The sequence below is a fragment of the Schistocerca americana genome, chromosome X (genome assembly GCF_021461395.2).
Source record: "Schistocerca americana isolate TAMUIC-IGC-003095 chromosome X, iqSchAmer2.1, whole genome shotgun sequence".
Classification (NCBI taxonomy): domain Eukaryota; kingdom Metazoa; phylum Arthropoda; class Insecta; order Orthoptera; family Acrididae; genus Schistocerca; species Schistocerca americana.
Genome location: NC_060130.1, coordinates 620,121,681 through 620,138,678, shown reverse-complemented (window position 1 = coordinate 620,138,678; position 16,998 = coordinate 620,121,681). Strand labels below are relative to the sequence as shown.

Genomic DNA, 16,998 nt, shown 5'->3' with positions numbered 1-16,998 from the left:
GTCATTGTGGAGCACTGAGATGTTGAAGCATTTGGTTATGGATGGAGTCTGGGCCAGGGGCCGTATCATGAGAAGCAGAAAATGGGGAAAGAAGTTCCCATTCAGTAAAAGGTTTGTTGTAAGATTCTGACTGACAAGGGGTAAAACATAAGGTGGAAGCCTCAGCCCGCTGTTTCTGGTGAAGAAAAGCAGCCAGGTAGGAGGTAGATGCTGATGCTGTTGCAAAATGGGTCGCAAGATGTTCCACGAGAATCAACTGGTCTGTGCAAAGGCCATCCGGGAGGGCAAGGCCCGGCAAGGTAGACTACCGATGGCAACCTTGGAAAGAATGAAGTGTAGCCCATAACCGTGACATAGGGACAATAGAACAGAGGGAAGAAACAAAGCATTCCCAACACACCCATTTGCTCCGTTTGATCAAGTAACGGCCTTAGGCGTGAACGCGTTTAAAGGTAATAAGATTGGCAGCGGATGGATGCATCTTAAGGTGTTGCAAAGCTCAATGGCGATCACGGATGGCGATGGCAATGGCAATGGCAATGGCAATGGCTGTACTCCACCACACAACTTGCCGGAGGTGAAATGGTCCAGATGAGCATGGGATAGCAAGGCTAACAGCACGAACAATCGCATCAGACACGTCATGTAGGACGTCATCAATACAACCCAATAAAGAGGGAGAAAAAATGACCTGTGCAATATATATAGAGGCCAATCGGCATGTTGGAAAGACCAATGAGGTAACCTGTCCATCGGGGAGTGGGAAGGAAGCAAGAGAATCAACGGGAAGTGCTCACTATCGCAAAGGTCGTCGTGTGGCGACCAGTGTAATGAAGGGAGGAGGGAGGGACAAGAAAGAGAAAGATCAATGGCAGAGAAGGTACCATGACCGGCACTGAAATGGGTAGGGGAGCCATCATTAAGAAGGCACAAGTCGTGGTCTGCAAGAAACTGGTCTATGAGAAGACCCTGATTAGATGGAAATGCACTGCCCCACAAGGGATGATGAGCATTAAAATCCCCGAGAAGGAGGACGGGAGGAGGAAGTTGCTGAAGAAGGGCAGTTAAGGCAGCAGGTGTAAGAGTCCTGTCAGGAGGAAGATAAAGATAGCAAACTGTGACCCCAGATTCCAGGTGGACCCTAACAGCAACCGCTTCCAATGTAGTTTGAAGAGGAATCCACATGCTAGCAATGTCCGTTTGGACCAACGTACAAACACCACCAGAGGCCCACAGGGGGCTGACCCGATTTCGACAGAAAGCACAAAACCCACGGAGGGACGGTGAGTGATCATCAGTAAAATGAGATTCCTGTAGAACCACACAAGCTAGAGAGTAAAACGAAATAAGGGATTTCAACTCCAGAAGGTGATGGTAATATCCATTACAATTCCATTGGATAATCACTGAACGATGATTCAAATGGGGGGTGAACAGGCTAAAGCCAGTCATGCTGCCGGGTCACCATCCATCACTGACAAGGAGGGGGCGACATCCATGAACAGCAGGTCAGAGTCAGGTTGCAAAGGTGGGGAAGAGACCTCTGACGACACCAGAGGCTCCTTGTCCCGGGACATATGTTTCTTTTTCTTTTCTGCTTGAGATCGAGGAGGGCTGTGCTGCAAAAAGGCGCCAGCTGCAGCAAGATATGGAGCAGAAAGAGAGTGAGTGGAACACTTCTCCAGCTGGGGAGGGGAGTGGCGCCCAGAGGGGAGGGTGTGGGAACTGCAGGGGAGGGGGGAAGGAGAGGGGTTCGGGACTGGGGTAAGGAAGGAGTGAAGATGTAACTAAAGCATAGCTAGACATCATTGACAGGGATGAAGACGTGCATACTCCTTACGAGCCTCAGTATAGGTTAGAGGATCAAGGGACTTATACTCCTGTATCTTCTTTTCCTTCTTATAAGCTGGGCAATCCAGTCAACATGGAGAATGACTGCTATGACAATTAACACACAAAGGAGGAGGAACACAGGAAGTCCCCTCATGGAGTGGACGTCCACAGCCACCAAAGAGAACAGTGGGAAGACATGTCCAAAACACAAGCACTTAAAACTTATGATAGGTGGTGAGATGTACGGCTTCACGCCACATTGATAAACCATAATCTTGACCTTCTCAGGGGAGATTAACTCCTTCAAAGACCAGGATAAAGGCACCAGTATCAATGCAATTCTCCTTCGGGCCCTTCTGAACACACCAAACAAAGTGAACACCCCGCTGTCCTAGATTGTCCCTAAGTTCCCCATGAGTTTGAAGGATGAGGTCTCTGTGAAAAAATACACCTTGAACCATATTCAAAGACTGGTGGGAGGTAATGGACACAGGAATTGTGCCAAGATGGTCACAGGCACGAAGGCCCGCACACTGGGCAGCTGAAGCAGTTTTGAACAACGAACCCGACCGCATCTTGCTCATAGAGTCCACTTCGCCACACTTGCCTTCAATGTGTTCCACAAAAAATAAAGGTTTGGTACTGGTGAAAGTATCCTCATCAGTCCTGGTGCAAACCAGATAGCAGGAGAAAGGTTTCCCCCCTAACTGACGAGCCTGACCCTCCTCCCAGGAGGTAGCCATGAAGGGAAGGCCGAAGGGGCAGAAGAAGCAGCACTAAAAGAATCATTTCCAGTCAGAGAGACGGCCGTAGAAGAGTGGCCAGAGTTATGGACCCGTATGCATTTCATTTGCATTGCGTCCACCATGATACCACCCACTCCAATCAGGGGCTCTGCCCACAGCACCATCCAGCCAAAGCAAGGGCTCAACAAAAAGGGTACATAGTGACCCCACCACATGGGCTGGCTACCGTGCTGGCTATGTACTCTAGCATCAGACAACGAAGTGAAGGAAAAGATGCAAGGAACTAGGAGGGCACATGCCAGAGACACTAGGTAAGGTGCTCTTCCCCAAATGGCTTACACCATGGAATAGAAATTTAGTAATGGAGGTCAAACCCCAGAGAGGGACCAGAGAATGCCAAAAGGATGAGGTAATTACTCAATAAAACCAAATCACAAAGCCAACATAACCAGGAGGATAGCGGGGCCAACATAAACAAGGACACCAAGAGAGGGAGAGGAGAGGGTGGAGGGAAGGAGCAAGAACAGGAAAGGAGGGGAAGGGAAAGGAAATGCAGCCCGGGAAAGGAAGGGAAGGGAAAGGAAATGCAGCCCAGGAAAGAAGGAAGGCTGCAATAGCTCGGGGCCCCGTGCTCGGCATGCACGTACTCACGAAAGGACCGTGAGCCCCATGGTGTATGTGATGCCTGACACTCCAATTGTGGTTGTTTCTGATGTGTAGAGTGCTTTTGGTAGTACAACTGTACTGCTGTGCCTGTGTTTGGCCAGTTTTGAAGTATTTCTTTTACTGTAGTGCATATATATTTCAATTTGTATGCTTTCTGAAGTTTTCCTGTTCTTTCTATGATGGCTGCCTTGTTTTTCATCCTCCTATATGTGTATATTCCTCAAGACATTTGAATTTTTCCAATCTGCTAACTTTTCTGTATTTTGTGTACATGGCTTGGTTGTTGCTGTTCTTTTATTCCACATATTCTGCTTTCTCATGTGATATCAGTAGACCTGTTTTGGAAGAGGCTTTATGTAAGTATTCCCATGTTTCTTGTCTATTGATGCTGAATATTGCCACGTCATCTGCAAATGCCAGGCATTTTACGATCGTCTTGTTTGAAAACGTTCTTCCTAACTGAATTCCTTTTACTTTTTCACACCATTGTTTGATAATTTTGTCCAAGACCATGTTGAATAAAAGTGGAGAGAGATTATCTCCTTGTCTAACTTCTATATATATCTGTAATGGGCCTGCAATTTCTCCCATAAATTTTATTTTGGATGTGGTGTCTGTATATGTCTGTGAGTATCCCAGTTTTTCTGTCTATTCCATATTCTTCTAGTGTGTTGGAGAGAATCTGTCTTCTTGAAGTCCATGAATGTGACTACGGCAGTGTTCATGTGTCTGACCATTAGGAGCATTCGCAGGTTCCAAATCTGTTCAATACAGGGTCTTCCTTTTCTGAAGCCTGCTTGTTATTCACCTATCTTCATATCAACTTGTGGTTCTATGAGTTGAGTAATGCTTTGGACAGAATTTTGTCGGTGACCAGTTATAATGAGTTATATCTGTAGTTGTTATGATCTTTCTTGTATCGCTGGACATAATACTGTCTTCTCCTGGGGCTCTGTTGTTTTTCAGTTGTTTTATAATCTCCTCTACGTGTTATTGAAGGTGGTTTTGAATCTGGGTTTGGTAACGTTTCATGAACTGTAATTTTTCTTCAGGCTTCCCACAACTGAGGAGTTTATCAAAATAGTTTTTACGAATTTTGCAGTTTTCTTTAGTATTTGTTTCCAGAGATCTGTCTGTTCTTTTGAAGCAAATACTTGGAGGCTGATAACTATTTATATTTTCCCTATATATATATATATATATATATATATATATCCTATTTCTTTGGTGTAATATGAAAAAAAAGGTGACAGACTTTTATTATAAAATACAGCTCCATGTATTTCTACAGCATGCCTGAAAAAGAGAGAATAATAAGTGCTGTCTTGAAGTACGCTAACTGTAATTAAATACAGGAAACCTGTCCACATCCCTCTTTGACACACCCAATAACAACCCGAATCCTTACTTATTCTCCTTTTCTGCAAACTAACATAGTTTCTGGGGCCCTTCACACATTGTAGCCCATGTAGGATCTCTTTCTTAAACTGAAAGCCAAGGAAAGTTCAGTGTGGCAGTTGGGAGTTGCCTATCTTAAACATCTGTGCCTCTGTTACACAGTATCTTTTAGTTGGGGAAAAAACTCTAATTGGCCAATAAAAGTTAAAATTACCACATAAAATTACCATTCTTATTCTGATGTACTCAGTCACACTAGATCAAATAAAAACTTACCCCTTTCTCCTGTGTCATATACAGAATTAGCTTTGCTCCCACCACAAGGCTGAGACAAGTTCCCATTGCAATATTTATTACACTCTGCCTTAACAGTAGGACCATGGTCTTCAAGTGAACTTCCACAGGAACATTTTTCTGCATTTTTTATTGCTGCATACCTAGGAAACAGAAATGGATATGCAAATGTGGAGCCACAAGGTTAAAAACACAGTAATTGAAAAGTTCTAAAACAAGAGTTAATGATCCAAATACTGTGCAATGAAACTAGCTAACTAAAACAATGCAGCTATGATTTTGTGTTTACAATGCACAACCATTCTTCACTATGAAATACAAAAAAACAACTGACTTATTGCCATTTGGGATTTGTGAATGACTGACTTGTTACAACAATGACATTATTAACATGCCAGAGACACAATCCTCAAGAAACTAACATCATTAAAACGTTATCTAAATAAAAACCATCAAATGAAACAGACTTTAATGAGAAAAGGGGTTCTTAAATGGGGATGTTATTATTAACTCCTACCAGCATATCAAAAACAATGAAAATAATCAATCGCATTGGAAAAATATGGAAAACACAATATATTTAAAACAAGACTGCCATGTTACATTCATTCACTTCAGAAATTTGTAAAAATAAAAAAAATAAAAAAAAAAAAAACCCCTATCGCATTCCAACCTAACCTACTAAGCTTCCACCATGCTACGATTTCTCACTAATACCACCATTTAAAAATTAAGTGTAAAACAGAACAGCAGTATTGCCATCCCCAATAGACCAATATAGGTCTAATATAGAACACAATTTACACTAAGACCCACAATAACTAAACAACATAGTGTTGAATAACACAAACAACATTACAACTGCAACATAAAAAAATGCAGACATCAATTATGTAGCATATGACATCACTCTTCAAAGAATACACCCATGCATCACATTGTCCAGCAGACCCGACATTTTCTTACAACTTCATCTCTGTCAGGTTCCGAACAATATGAAGCTACAATGCAAGACCCCCATCTGAATGGATTCAAGAGGGAGAAAGTGCAGATGCAGTTGATAAAAATATGATGTGATGCATGAATATTTTCATTGTCAGCAGAGCATTAATTATAAGAAAGTATTTACAATAACAATTATTTCTTCTTGAAAATATACTCAAGCACATTTAAAAAAAATAAAAAATAAAAAAAATTAATTCACTTCTAATCTTCAACTAAGAAACCAAAAATAAAAATAAACCCTGGGTCACATGTAGTCTAGGTAGTCTTTTTAATACAAGCATATGAAACATTCTGAAGGTAAAAAATAATAACTATTCATTCATATTCAACAACCAAAGCTGCTTCCTCAGAACTTTTTTCTTTCTTCAAAAAAAATGACAGTTTAATGAAGAAAGGTGTAAAAATGTCAACGAAGAAATTATGTAACTCAGTCAAATCCCCTGCTCAGCATTAAAGTACAACATGCTGGAACATTAATAACAAATGGATGAAGGACAACAAAAGAATTCATGGTAAACAGTGGTGCTCAATAAAAAAACTGCTACTGCTGGAGAAAAGTGAAGATCCAGGAAGAGTTGACAAAAGAAGAGACAACATGCAGATAGCAAAAAAATGACAGAGAAGAAAGATTTTAAAAAGGGGTATGAAACTAAATATAGAGTACCAAAGAAAAGACAAGACAGTGCAGCAAGATGGAAGGAGAATAAAAAGAGAACCCATGTGCCAAGTGACAACAGTGCACAAAACTACAAAGTTTGAGGTAACATGAACAAAGAGTGATGGTAAATAAGAACTCAAGACGAGCTGTAACGAGAGTGACTGGTTTAGTAATATATTTGAGCAGGTGACTAAACATTTATAAAAACCTCCCAAGTGTATTTTGATGCACTTATCTCAAGTGGGAATCCATAAAACCCCATGTGCGAAACTAAGTATATACTACTGCACTGCAGAAAATGAGGGCTTTGTATAGGACACTGTATGGCAATGGCCTCTCCCTTTGTGTATCAACCATACAAGAAGTGAAAGGAAATGAGGCTGACAGCTGACAAAGACAGCAGAAAATATTCACCCATGTGCCAGTATCATTAATTTTGTTGCACACACATAACTGGAAATGCAGCATGGATGGAGAGTACTGAGACAACAGAAGGCTGAGGGTCCAGAGATCTACAAACCTAATCAAAATGTGAGGTAGAGAAAAGTAAGACGGTGGCTTCATAAGGAGGACAGTAAACACTGATGTTGGGAGGATAACAGGACCTAATGACATGTGGCAGGGAGAGTTTCCACAAGCATTATTCAGAAAGTTGTGTTGTATAGGTAGGAAAGTGGGGAAAGGGGAGGGGAGGGATGGAAGGCAGGGGAGTGGAGGGGATGGGGAGGATCCAAATGGCAGGAGTACACAATTAATGTCAACAGTGTTGTGCTGAGCAGTGTATTCTTCCACTGGATGGTGAAATCTGTCCACAGGGCACAATTTTTTCAGTGGTTATTCGTGCAACAGGCCAGCTGGTGCAGAGGCATGGCCTCATAAGAAGAAGAGGGGCAAGGAACTGATGAACTAAGGCGGCTGCTTAGAGCACAGTGGTGGAAAGGGAGTATTCATCCTCGTGATAGATGATGGAAAGATTACTTTCTGGGAGAAGCTTGGTGTAATCTAGACGGAGAATAGATGATTGTGCTTGTTTCTGGCCTCCTGATATGTCAAACAATCAAAGGTAGTAATTCTTGGATTTTTTGTTCCCTTCCTGTGACGTGGTAGGTTGGTGATTGGGGAGAGTGACCTTTGTCACCCACTAAGGCAGCTTGCATTTATCACAAATCTCTCACCCAAAGCAAAATCCCAACTAACTGGACGAAAGCACACATAACTCTTGTATATAAGAAGGGTAAAAGAACAGATTCACAAAATTATAGGACAATATCCTTAACATTGGCTTGCTGCCATATTCTGCGCTTAAATACAATAAATTTCCCAAGGACAGAAAAGCATACATCCACAACCCAGCATGGTTTTAGAAAGCACTGCTCATATGAAATTCAGTTTTTACTTTTCTCACATGATACAATGTCCCGGATGCTGGACAACAGGCAGATTACATATTACTCGATTTCCAAAAAGCATTGGACACAGCACCCCACTGCAGATTGTTAAGGAAGGTGCGTGCATACGGAATGGTTCCCAGGTACATGAGTTGCTCTGAGACTTCTTACATAATAGAACCCAATGTCTTGTGCTCCACGGCGAGTGTTCATCAGAGACAAGGGTATAGTAACGAGTGCCCCAGGAAAGTGTGACACGATCACTATGTTTTTCTATATACTTAAATGATCTGGCAGACCGTGTGAACAGCAACATGCAGTTGTTTGATAATGATGATGTGATTTACAGGAAGAAGTTGAAGAAGAGAGACTATGCGATACAAGATGACTTACACCAAATTTCTAGTAAGTGTGATGAATGGTTGCTGGTTCTAAATGTAGAAAATTGTAAGTTAATGTGAATGAACAGTAAAAACAAATGCATAATATTAAGATACAGCAATAGTAATGTCCTGCTTGACACAGTCATGTCATTTAAATATCTGGGTGTAATGTTGCAAAGCAGTATGAAATGGACTGAGTACAAGACAATTGTGGTTGGGACTTCAACTTCAGTTTATTGGAAGAATTTTAGGGAAGTGTGGTTTATTTGTAAAGTAGACCGTATATAGGAAATTACTGCTACCTATTCTTGAGTACTACTCTAGTGTCTGGGATTGGCACCAACTCTGATTAAAGGAAGAATCTCAAAGTAATTCAGATGTAAGCTACTACAAGTTTTTACTTATATTAAATTTCAGCCTCCAGTTGCATAAGCAAAGAAACTTTGCCTAGGTTTCGGCTATAATAATGTAGCCTTCTTCAGAAATGTCACAATATAAAATTAAATTAAAACATGCCAGATATTGGCCTTGTCAAACTTAAAATGTTAGTACTACAGTACATAGTTCAAATGGTTCAAATGGCTCTGAGCACTATGGGACTTAACATCTTAGGTCATCAGTCCCCTAGAACTTAGAACTACTTAAACCTAACTAACCTAAGGACATCACACAACACCCAGCCATCACGAGGCAGAGAAAATCCCTGACCCCGCCGGGAATCGAACCCGGGAACCCGGGCGTGGGAAGCGAGAACGCTACCGCACGACCACGAGATGCGGGCCAGTACATAGTCATAAGACTGTGTCACTTCTACTAATGTTTTGCCATTATGTCACACCAACGGGCCAGACAGGTGGGCCGCAGGCGCTGAGTCATAACTGGGCGCTGCGGGCAGCGACGCAGCGAGCTCAGCTGGTGGCCGCGTGCATGCACGTGCAGAGTAATACAAACTTAAACCAGTAAATGTTAACTGAGATTATTATGGAAAATAGCTTATTACCGTAGTTCAGACTATTAATGGCATTAAAACCATATGTCACTGAAATTACCGTTCCATAAAAGGCAAAAGACATATAAAAAGTGTACTGTACAAAAGTATGATTAAACATTAATTGATAACATTATTTGTTACAACAGCTAGAAATGTTACTGGCAAATAAATCATAATAACTGAAGTTACAGTTCTATGAGAGGCAAATGACATTAAACATTGTAAAGGAACCTTTTAATAAGAAAAGGCCACAAGTTAAGGTTAACAGTGCCTGAAATGGGTAGAACTTAGCTAAGAATTAACACCTGTGACTGATAATAAAGACAATTATTTCACACAGGTTAGCGGTTAGATATACAATATGTGATCAGCAATTAATACATAAGAAAACCAGTAGGCTGTATGTCATAGCCAACTACTGACATAGGCAGAAGACTTTATAAAGTAAAGGATTTATCGGAAATGGGTTCGTGGAACGCCAAAAAACATTATGAAGACAGTATAGCCAGTGGAGTTATATGCAAACTTTATGAAGCTCTTAAATATAAATAAGCAGTACAAAGGGGCGACCCATGCCACAAGTCATTATAAAGGCAGTTATAAGAAGTCATGTCGCATGAAATCTTTACTAAGCTCATAATTAGCGATACACCATTTGACATGTATCTAATTGCGAAACAGTCTTAAACTTATAGAACATAATGACGATTACATGAAATGCGTATGTCAACATAAAAAGATAAGAGGGCAATGGCATCGGGCGACAAAGAAAGTCCCGCATCATCATGGTAGACGAAGCAAGGGCTGAAGTCCTTCGAAGAAGTTCTTATTTTTCAATTGCAATTGGTCATTAAGCAAGTTGTCTTTATCATAAGGAAGGTGTCTGAAAATTTGCATTTCTTCAAGTATATCTAGCCTGCATACTTTAGATTCTTGGTTTAAGAGCTCTGTGTTTATAAGTGGGTTAGGGGCATGGGCCATTTGGACTAGATGTTCTGCAAATGTCGAGCCAAGGGTGCCATCTCCACTTTTTGTGGGTACATGCTCTTTGTATCTAGCCAATAAAGCTCTTCCTGTTTGACCTATGTAATAACTAGGGCAATCACGACAAGTAATTTTGTAATCACCTGATTATGACAATTTATCATTAGTGTTACTTAAGAGAGTGGATTAAGTTCTTTTTAAGGCTATTATTAGTGGAACGGTCAACTTTAAAGCTCTGACGCTTTAAGATGTGCCCTATTTTGTAAGAAGCTATGCCTATAAATGGGATAGAACTGAAATTAATGGAGTGATCTTTATAAGCGGTACCTAGTGTAGGTAAGGTCGTAATGTTTCTATGTGTTTTCTTGTTATAGATCTGTTTCACGATATTTGGAAATATATTATTTTGGGCAATATATTCAAGTGCCTTTAATTCATTCTGCTAGGTGTATACTTGTGCTAGGTGTATACTTGTCTTGGTCTTATGACTATGTACTGTAGTACTAACATATTAAGTTTGACAAGGTCAATATCTGGCATGTTTTAATTTAATTTTATATTGTGACATTTCTGAAGAAGGCTACATTATTAAAGTCAAACCCTAGGTAAAGTTTCTTTGCTTATGCAACTGGAGGCTGAAATTTAATATAAGTACATTTTACAGTTCCTGATTCTGCTGCACCATGCTAAAAATATTCAAATTTGTACCTGCTACTAGAATTGTTACCAATAGGTTTGAAGAACATCCAAGTGTTACAGAGGTGCTTCAGAAACTCAAATAGAAATCTCTGGAGGGAAAACCGCGTTCTTTTCATGGAATACTATTGAGAAAATTTAGAGAACCAGCATTTGAGGCTGACTGCAGAACAATCCTATTACTGCTAACATACATTGCATGTATGGACCACAAAGATATGAAAAACTAGAGCTCATATGGAGACAAAAAAAAAAAAAAAAAAAATGTTCAAATGTGTGTGAAATCTTATGGGACTTAACTGCTAAGGTCATCAGTCCCTAAGCTTACACACTAATTAACCTAAATTATCCTAAGGACAAACACACACACCCATGCTCGAGGGAGGATTCGAACCTCCGCCGGGACCAGCCCATATGGAGACATGCAGTCAGTCATTTTTCCCTCGCTCTATCTGCGAATGGAACAGGAAAGGAAATGACTAGTGGTTGTACAGGGTACCCTCTGCACACATCATGTGGTGGCTTGCGGAGTATGTATATAGATGTAGATATACAGAGATCATTCCTGTGTAGTGGTCATCTGCAGTCTCTGCAGATAGGTTCATCCATACAACTATGTGGCCAAATCTTATGCACTTGAAGCATCTCATGGCAGGTGGCACTTAAGGTAAACCATAATCTTAACTTTATCTGATAGCAAGTCACCCTCAAAACCCAATAAATGCTTCAATATTTACTTTGGGATTATTTTTTGGGGTAATTCATCAAGCCAAGCTAAAGTTTTCCGGGCACAAAAACGTGCAGTAAGAATTATATGTGGTGTGAACTCAAGAACATCCTGCAGAAGCCTGTTTAGGGAACTAGGGATACTAACTACAGCTTCCCAGTATATTTATTCCTTAATGAAATTTGTCATTAAAAATATATCACTTTTTCAAACCAACAGCTCAATTCATGGAATCAATACTAGAAATAAGAATAATCTTCACAAGAATTTAAAGTCACTTAGTCTTGTACAAAAAGGTGTGCATTATTCAGGAACACACATTTTCAATAACTTGCCAGCAGCCATAAAAAGTTTAACAACCAACGAAATTCAGTTTAAGAGAAGCCTAAAGGATTTATTGGTGGCCAACTCCTTCTACTCCATTGATGAATTTCTTAGTAAAACCAACTGATTTGTATATAAGTACAACATAACTTCTGCACAATTTCAGTGCAGTAATGTGTTCACTGAAAATTTGTGTGTGTGTGTGTGTGTGTGTGTGTGTGTGTGTGTGTGTGTAAGTATAATCTAACTTCTGCACCATTTCAGTGCAGTAATGTGTTCATTGTAAATAAGTATTACAGTAGTTGTATTACATGTTTATTACCTTATAAATAAATAAAAAACGTTTTTTATTTTAAATTCAGTGCATTAGTATTTGTAAAATGACTCTTAGTGTTCATTAAAAATGACGATCATTCCACTTGGGACCTGTCGAATGGTACATTAGTTTATTTGTTTTAGTTGTAAATATTTGTCATGTATTGTTGTTTTTCTGACATGTTCCACATCCAGGAGGACCTCCTCACTACGGATCAATTGGAATGAAAGTAAATCTAATCTAATCTTTGCTCTCTTTAAGCCCTCATTGACCCCACAGATAAAATGGACGCCACGTTGTTCAAAATAACACATCATTTCTCGATCATTTGAAATATACGATTTTTGTGGAAGATTATACCCTCAACCATATTCAGGTTCATGTGAGGGTAACTGTGACTGGGATGTCAACAAAGTTTGTCACAGCTCAACAATGCCCGTGACTGAGTGTGGAAATCTGTTTTAATAAGTACAGAGCCATTTTGCACTTTGTTTCTTGAATAGATGCCAATGTACTTACTTTCATTTCTTCAACAGAAATAATGGCTTGGAATTGACAATGATTCACTGTCAGTCCTGGCCTAGAACAGAAATTGGGGCACACATTTTTTCCCTTGTTTGACAAGTTGGTTTTCATCTCGTTTCATACCTAATGAAGGAAATGTATTGGGCTTTTGTACTTCTGCATTAATGTAAGTCGATCACTCTGATGAGATTTCTGGGACAATTTGGCCACAAGCATGGGTCAGTTTCATTCTCTTCCTTGCAACTGGTCTGCCATGCGTAACCTACTCTGACTGAGGACTCTCCCTGTGGGCACCACCCCGTCGAAGAAACAGTCCCTTAGCATGGACGTTGTTACCTGGAATCCCCATATCACAAATAAGATAGACATGTTCTCCTCGTGTTCTGTGGAGAAAACTGTACAGTGTGTTCTCTGCGAAGACAGAGGACCACCACTATAAAGGTACCTGAAGACCTGGACTGGCATGCTGGGTAACCAGTAACCTTTAATGAATGGCCTGCACTACCGCTAAAATTTTGAAAATAAAGTGCTGGTCAAACCCAGTAGGGAGGGATGTGGGGTTAGTCACTTGTAAATAAACTACAAGGGGTGCAGGTTTTAACAAAAAAGTAAACTTGAGTGGCACGAAAGTGGAAACTGGGGATATGGCCCAGTCAATACTGAATAGGACAGGGAAAGAAATCGAGTTCGCAGCAAAGGAAGAGAAAATGTGTACATAGTGTGGTGTTCTTGCACTGTGACTAACTTCCCTTAGCAGTGCTGTATGGCTCATAATGAGGAGCTGGAGGTGGGTCTGATGACTGCTGATCAAGTGCACAATGTGCTTGTGCCAGAAAGACCTACTGGAAAATGGGGTTTCATGAGGAATGGTTCGCATCTCAATAGTGCTATGAAGGTAAGGTTGTTGGAGCTAATTAGAGTATGGAAGGTGGAGATGGAGCCACGTACAGTCAAATACCTTTTGTCATGGGTAGGAGAATGAGGCCTTTTTAGGATGCATCACAACAGGTTTCCCAGCCTACAAAGGGTCTCAAACACTATAAAGATCTCTCCAATACATACACAGAAAATAAAAAGTACCATGCAGGAGGACATGGTCACAAATAACAGGAAAGAAAAATAAATCTTAATGGCAAATATCAAAGAATTGTCAGTCCATCAGCAGAATACGCAGACTATTAAAAATGAAGTACAACTACTTGAAGCAGAATTACAGTCTGTGAAAAATGTGGTGGTAAACAGTACTAAGCACTTGTGTAGACATACTGATATACAGCATGTAGAGATCTCACCATATGAAAGGATAAACCGTTACAGTAGAACTACCACAAAGCATAGAGGGAATTATGCATTTATACGAGAAATGAGACACATTTGAAAGACAGACAAGCACACCAATTACTGTACATAAGCATTTTGATGTGTTGGTCAGTTGGCTGATGGGGGTCATCGGTCCCTCTGTCCAGGGGTAGGTTGTCTGGAGTTAGTTATGTCCACCAGGAATGTGTTCTAATGATGAAAACATGCAGGAGCAGTAAAACTGAGGCACTGAAGGCAATACTGCCAGAGCTGAGAAATAATTCATGGAGAATTATTGGGTGGTATGTGGGTCTCCCAGGGCTCATCCATGGCAATAGAAACCCCACCCTGCATCCAACCCCTGCCAACACAGTGAATGAGAAGACAGTTACAGAGCAAAAAATGCCTTTTATCAGCAGATTCAGCACAGTAAAAGTGAGAAGGCTAAAAAAGTAATGGACGTCAATTGGAGTGTCAATGTTTATAAACAAGAAGAGAAATAGGTAAAGGCAGCAGGTGGGCATCCCCAGGGCTCTGTGTGTGACAGGAGGCTTCCCATGCACAGCCCTCCCACCCCTGACCCATTACAGTCAGCACTCACTATTCAGCACAGTGCTATCCCTAAAATGAAAATAAGGTGTAGCAGAAAAGAAGAAAAACCACATCCAAAAGCAATTAAACAGAATAAAAGAGGAATTAAAGAGTGAGCTGGGCAAGCAGGTAGAGTCAGGGATTTCAGACCCCGTATGCAAGAGGAGGCATCCCAACCACTCTGCCTTCAGCCTGACGGTAGCTTAAAACCTTATGTCTGAGAATAAAAACCACTTTCATGGAGATAATGGAGCACTGGTTCAATCGTCCATGAATTGCCTACCAATATTAGAGGCCAAAAATTTAGAAGACCACGCCTGGCTTGGAGGGCCAGTAGGAGAGGGCATTCCACCAGTATATGAGCTACTGTCTGTAAGGCTCCACAACCACACAGTGAGGTAGACTCGTTCCACAAAATAAAACTACAGGTTAGCCCGGTATGACCGATGTGGAGGCTATAGAGGACAGTGGATTCGTTCAGAGAGGAACAAAAGGAAGCGCACCTTGCAGTAGTAGTTTCCTCAATACTGTGGGGTTTATTAGAGGACAGTAATCCATCAGGTACTGGTCCATCTCCAAATGAGAATCCGCAAATCTGCATCTTGAATCATCAAAGCAAAAGAGGGACAGGTAGTTGCTCCTCTAGCCAAACAGTTGGCCAGTTCATTCCCTGGGATACCCAAATGACTTCAAATTCAGAGAAAGACAACCAAGCAGGCAATATGACAAAGTTCAGTGAGAAGGTCAGGAATAGCAGAGACCATAGGGTGACACATTAAAATGCAGTCAAGGGAGGCCTGTTTTATTAAACAGATGGCTCTGTTATCAGTTATTATCTCTACTGTAAAACCACTACATGTTCCCAGCAACGAATGGTGTTCCTGACCGGCAGAAAGTGTAAAAGCATATCCCCATATCTCAACTTATCCTCAGTTTTAGAGCCATCAGTCTAAAAGATGGTAACACCCTGAAACTCCTGCATGGTGTATATGTAGACAACGAAAAAATTCTTGGATTTTTCCCAGATCTCGCAGTTAAAAATACACTTTTTCCTTGTTAAGTGGCAAAATGCTTTCCTTGGAGCTCTAAAACTTATCAGTCCTTTGAATGGTAAAGGTTCTATACACCAGCGTAGAACTTGCTGGTACAATAAGGGTGAAAAAAACGCATTTTGAAATGATCTTTGATGTTGGCAACGTGTACACTGCATATTTTAGCATTACAAAATTATAAATACAAATTTCACCAAATACAGTATGGTAGCTTCCGAAGCACTGAAATCGAGACTGCGATGCACTTTTGTCAGCCAGTCAAAGCAGATGTCACATGATCTCGCCAGCCAATGACAGCAGGTATTCAGAGCGTAGGATACGTAAAGCAGTCAGCCAATAGCAACATCACGAACACACAAGGGAAAGTTAATGGTTTAAATTAATATATATACAGTATAGCTAAAAGATAAGCTGAAGGCCCATACATATGTACTGACTGACTGGCTAATAAATTGGACATTTGTACGCATTTTGGCCAACCGACTGGCAAACCTTCCCTCACGGTATGTCGGGTGGATGGGACCACCTGACAGACAACACCCCGCCCCCATTCCATCCCAACAAATTGTGTCGTGTGTAGTGCTGTTGTGCCAAGCACTCGACAAAGTTCATCTTTCGTCACTGAGCGTGGGGTTAAATGCTGTTCTTGTATACATGGCAGGGTGCGAAGTGGACGAAACTTTAAAAGACAGAGATTCTGGAGAAAATTAGAGACCACAGATGTTTGTGGGATACATCTTGCAAGGAGTATAGCAATTTGGATGCAAGAAATTAAGCACTTCTTTCATACATTTTAACGAGTCCGTAATGATATCATGTGGCACATCTAGAGAATAAATGTCCGTTGACATTCTGTATTTCTTTTTGGGTTTTATTTCCAATACTTCAATGGACGATAATTCACAAAATATACTTGCTTCACTGTTATAAGTGTTAAAAAAAGATCCATCCTTTATGCAAGCACTCTGCTATGAACAGCAAAGTGTGGGATTTTTTTTTTTACAGTTCTAACAGCTGATAAATGCTTCATTTCTTACGTATCTGTTGTATTTATTAGATGATGTGTAGGCTTTCTTCTTCTTTTTTTCTTCTTCTGATCTGAAATGAGTTTCTTAAACTTAC

At 40.6% G+C, this 16,998-nt stretch overlaps 1 protein-coding gene across 1 annotated transcript in view; it reads right to left on the bottom strand.

Moving 5' to 3' along the window:
- The window catches only part of LOC124554833 (putative tyrosine-protein kinase Wsck), a 161,964-nt gene that overhangs the window by 126,929 nt on the left and 18,037 nt on the right, over positions 1-16,998 (bottom strand). Inside the window, exon 2 of the mRNA XM_047128496.1 lies at positions 4,920-5,080. Coding sequence (XP_046984452.1) covers positions 4,920-5,080 — 161 coding nt within the window. The remainder of the gene's footprint in view (positions 1-4,919; positions 5,081-16,998) is intronic.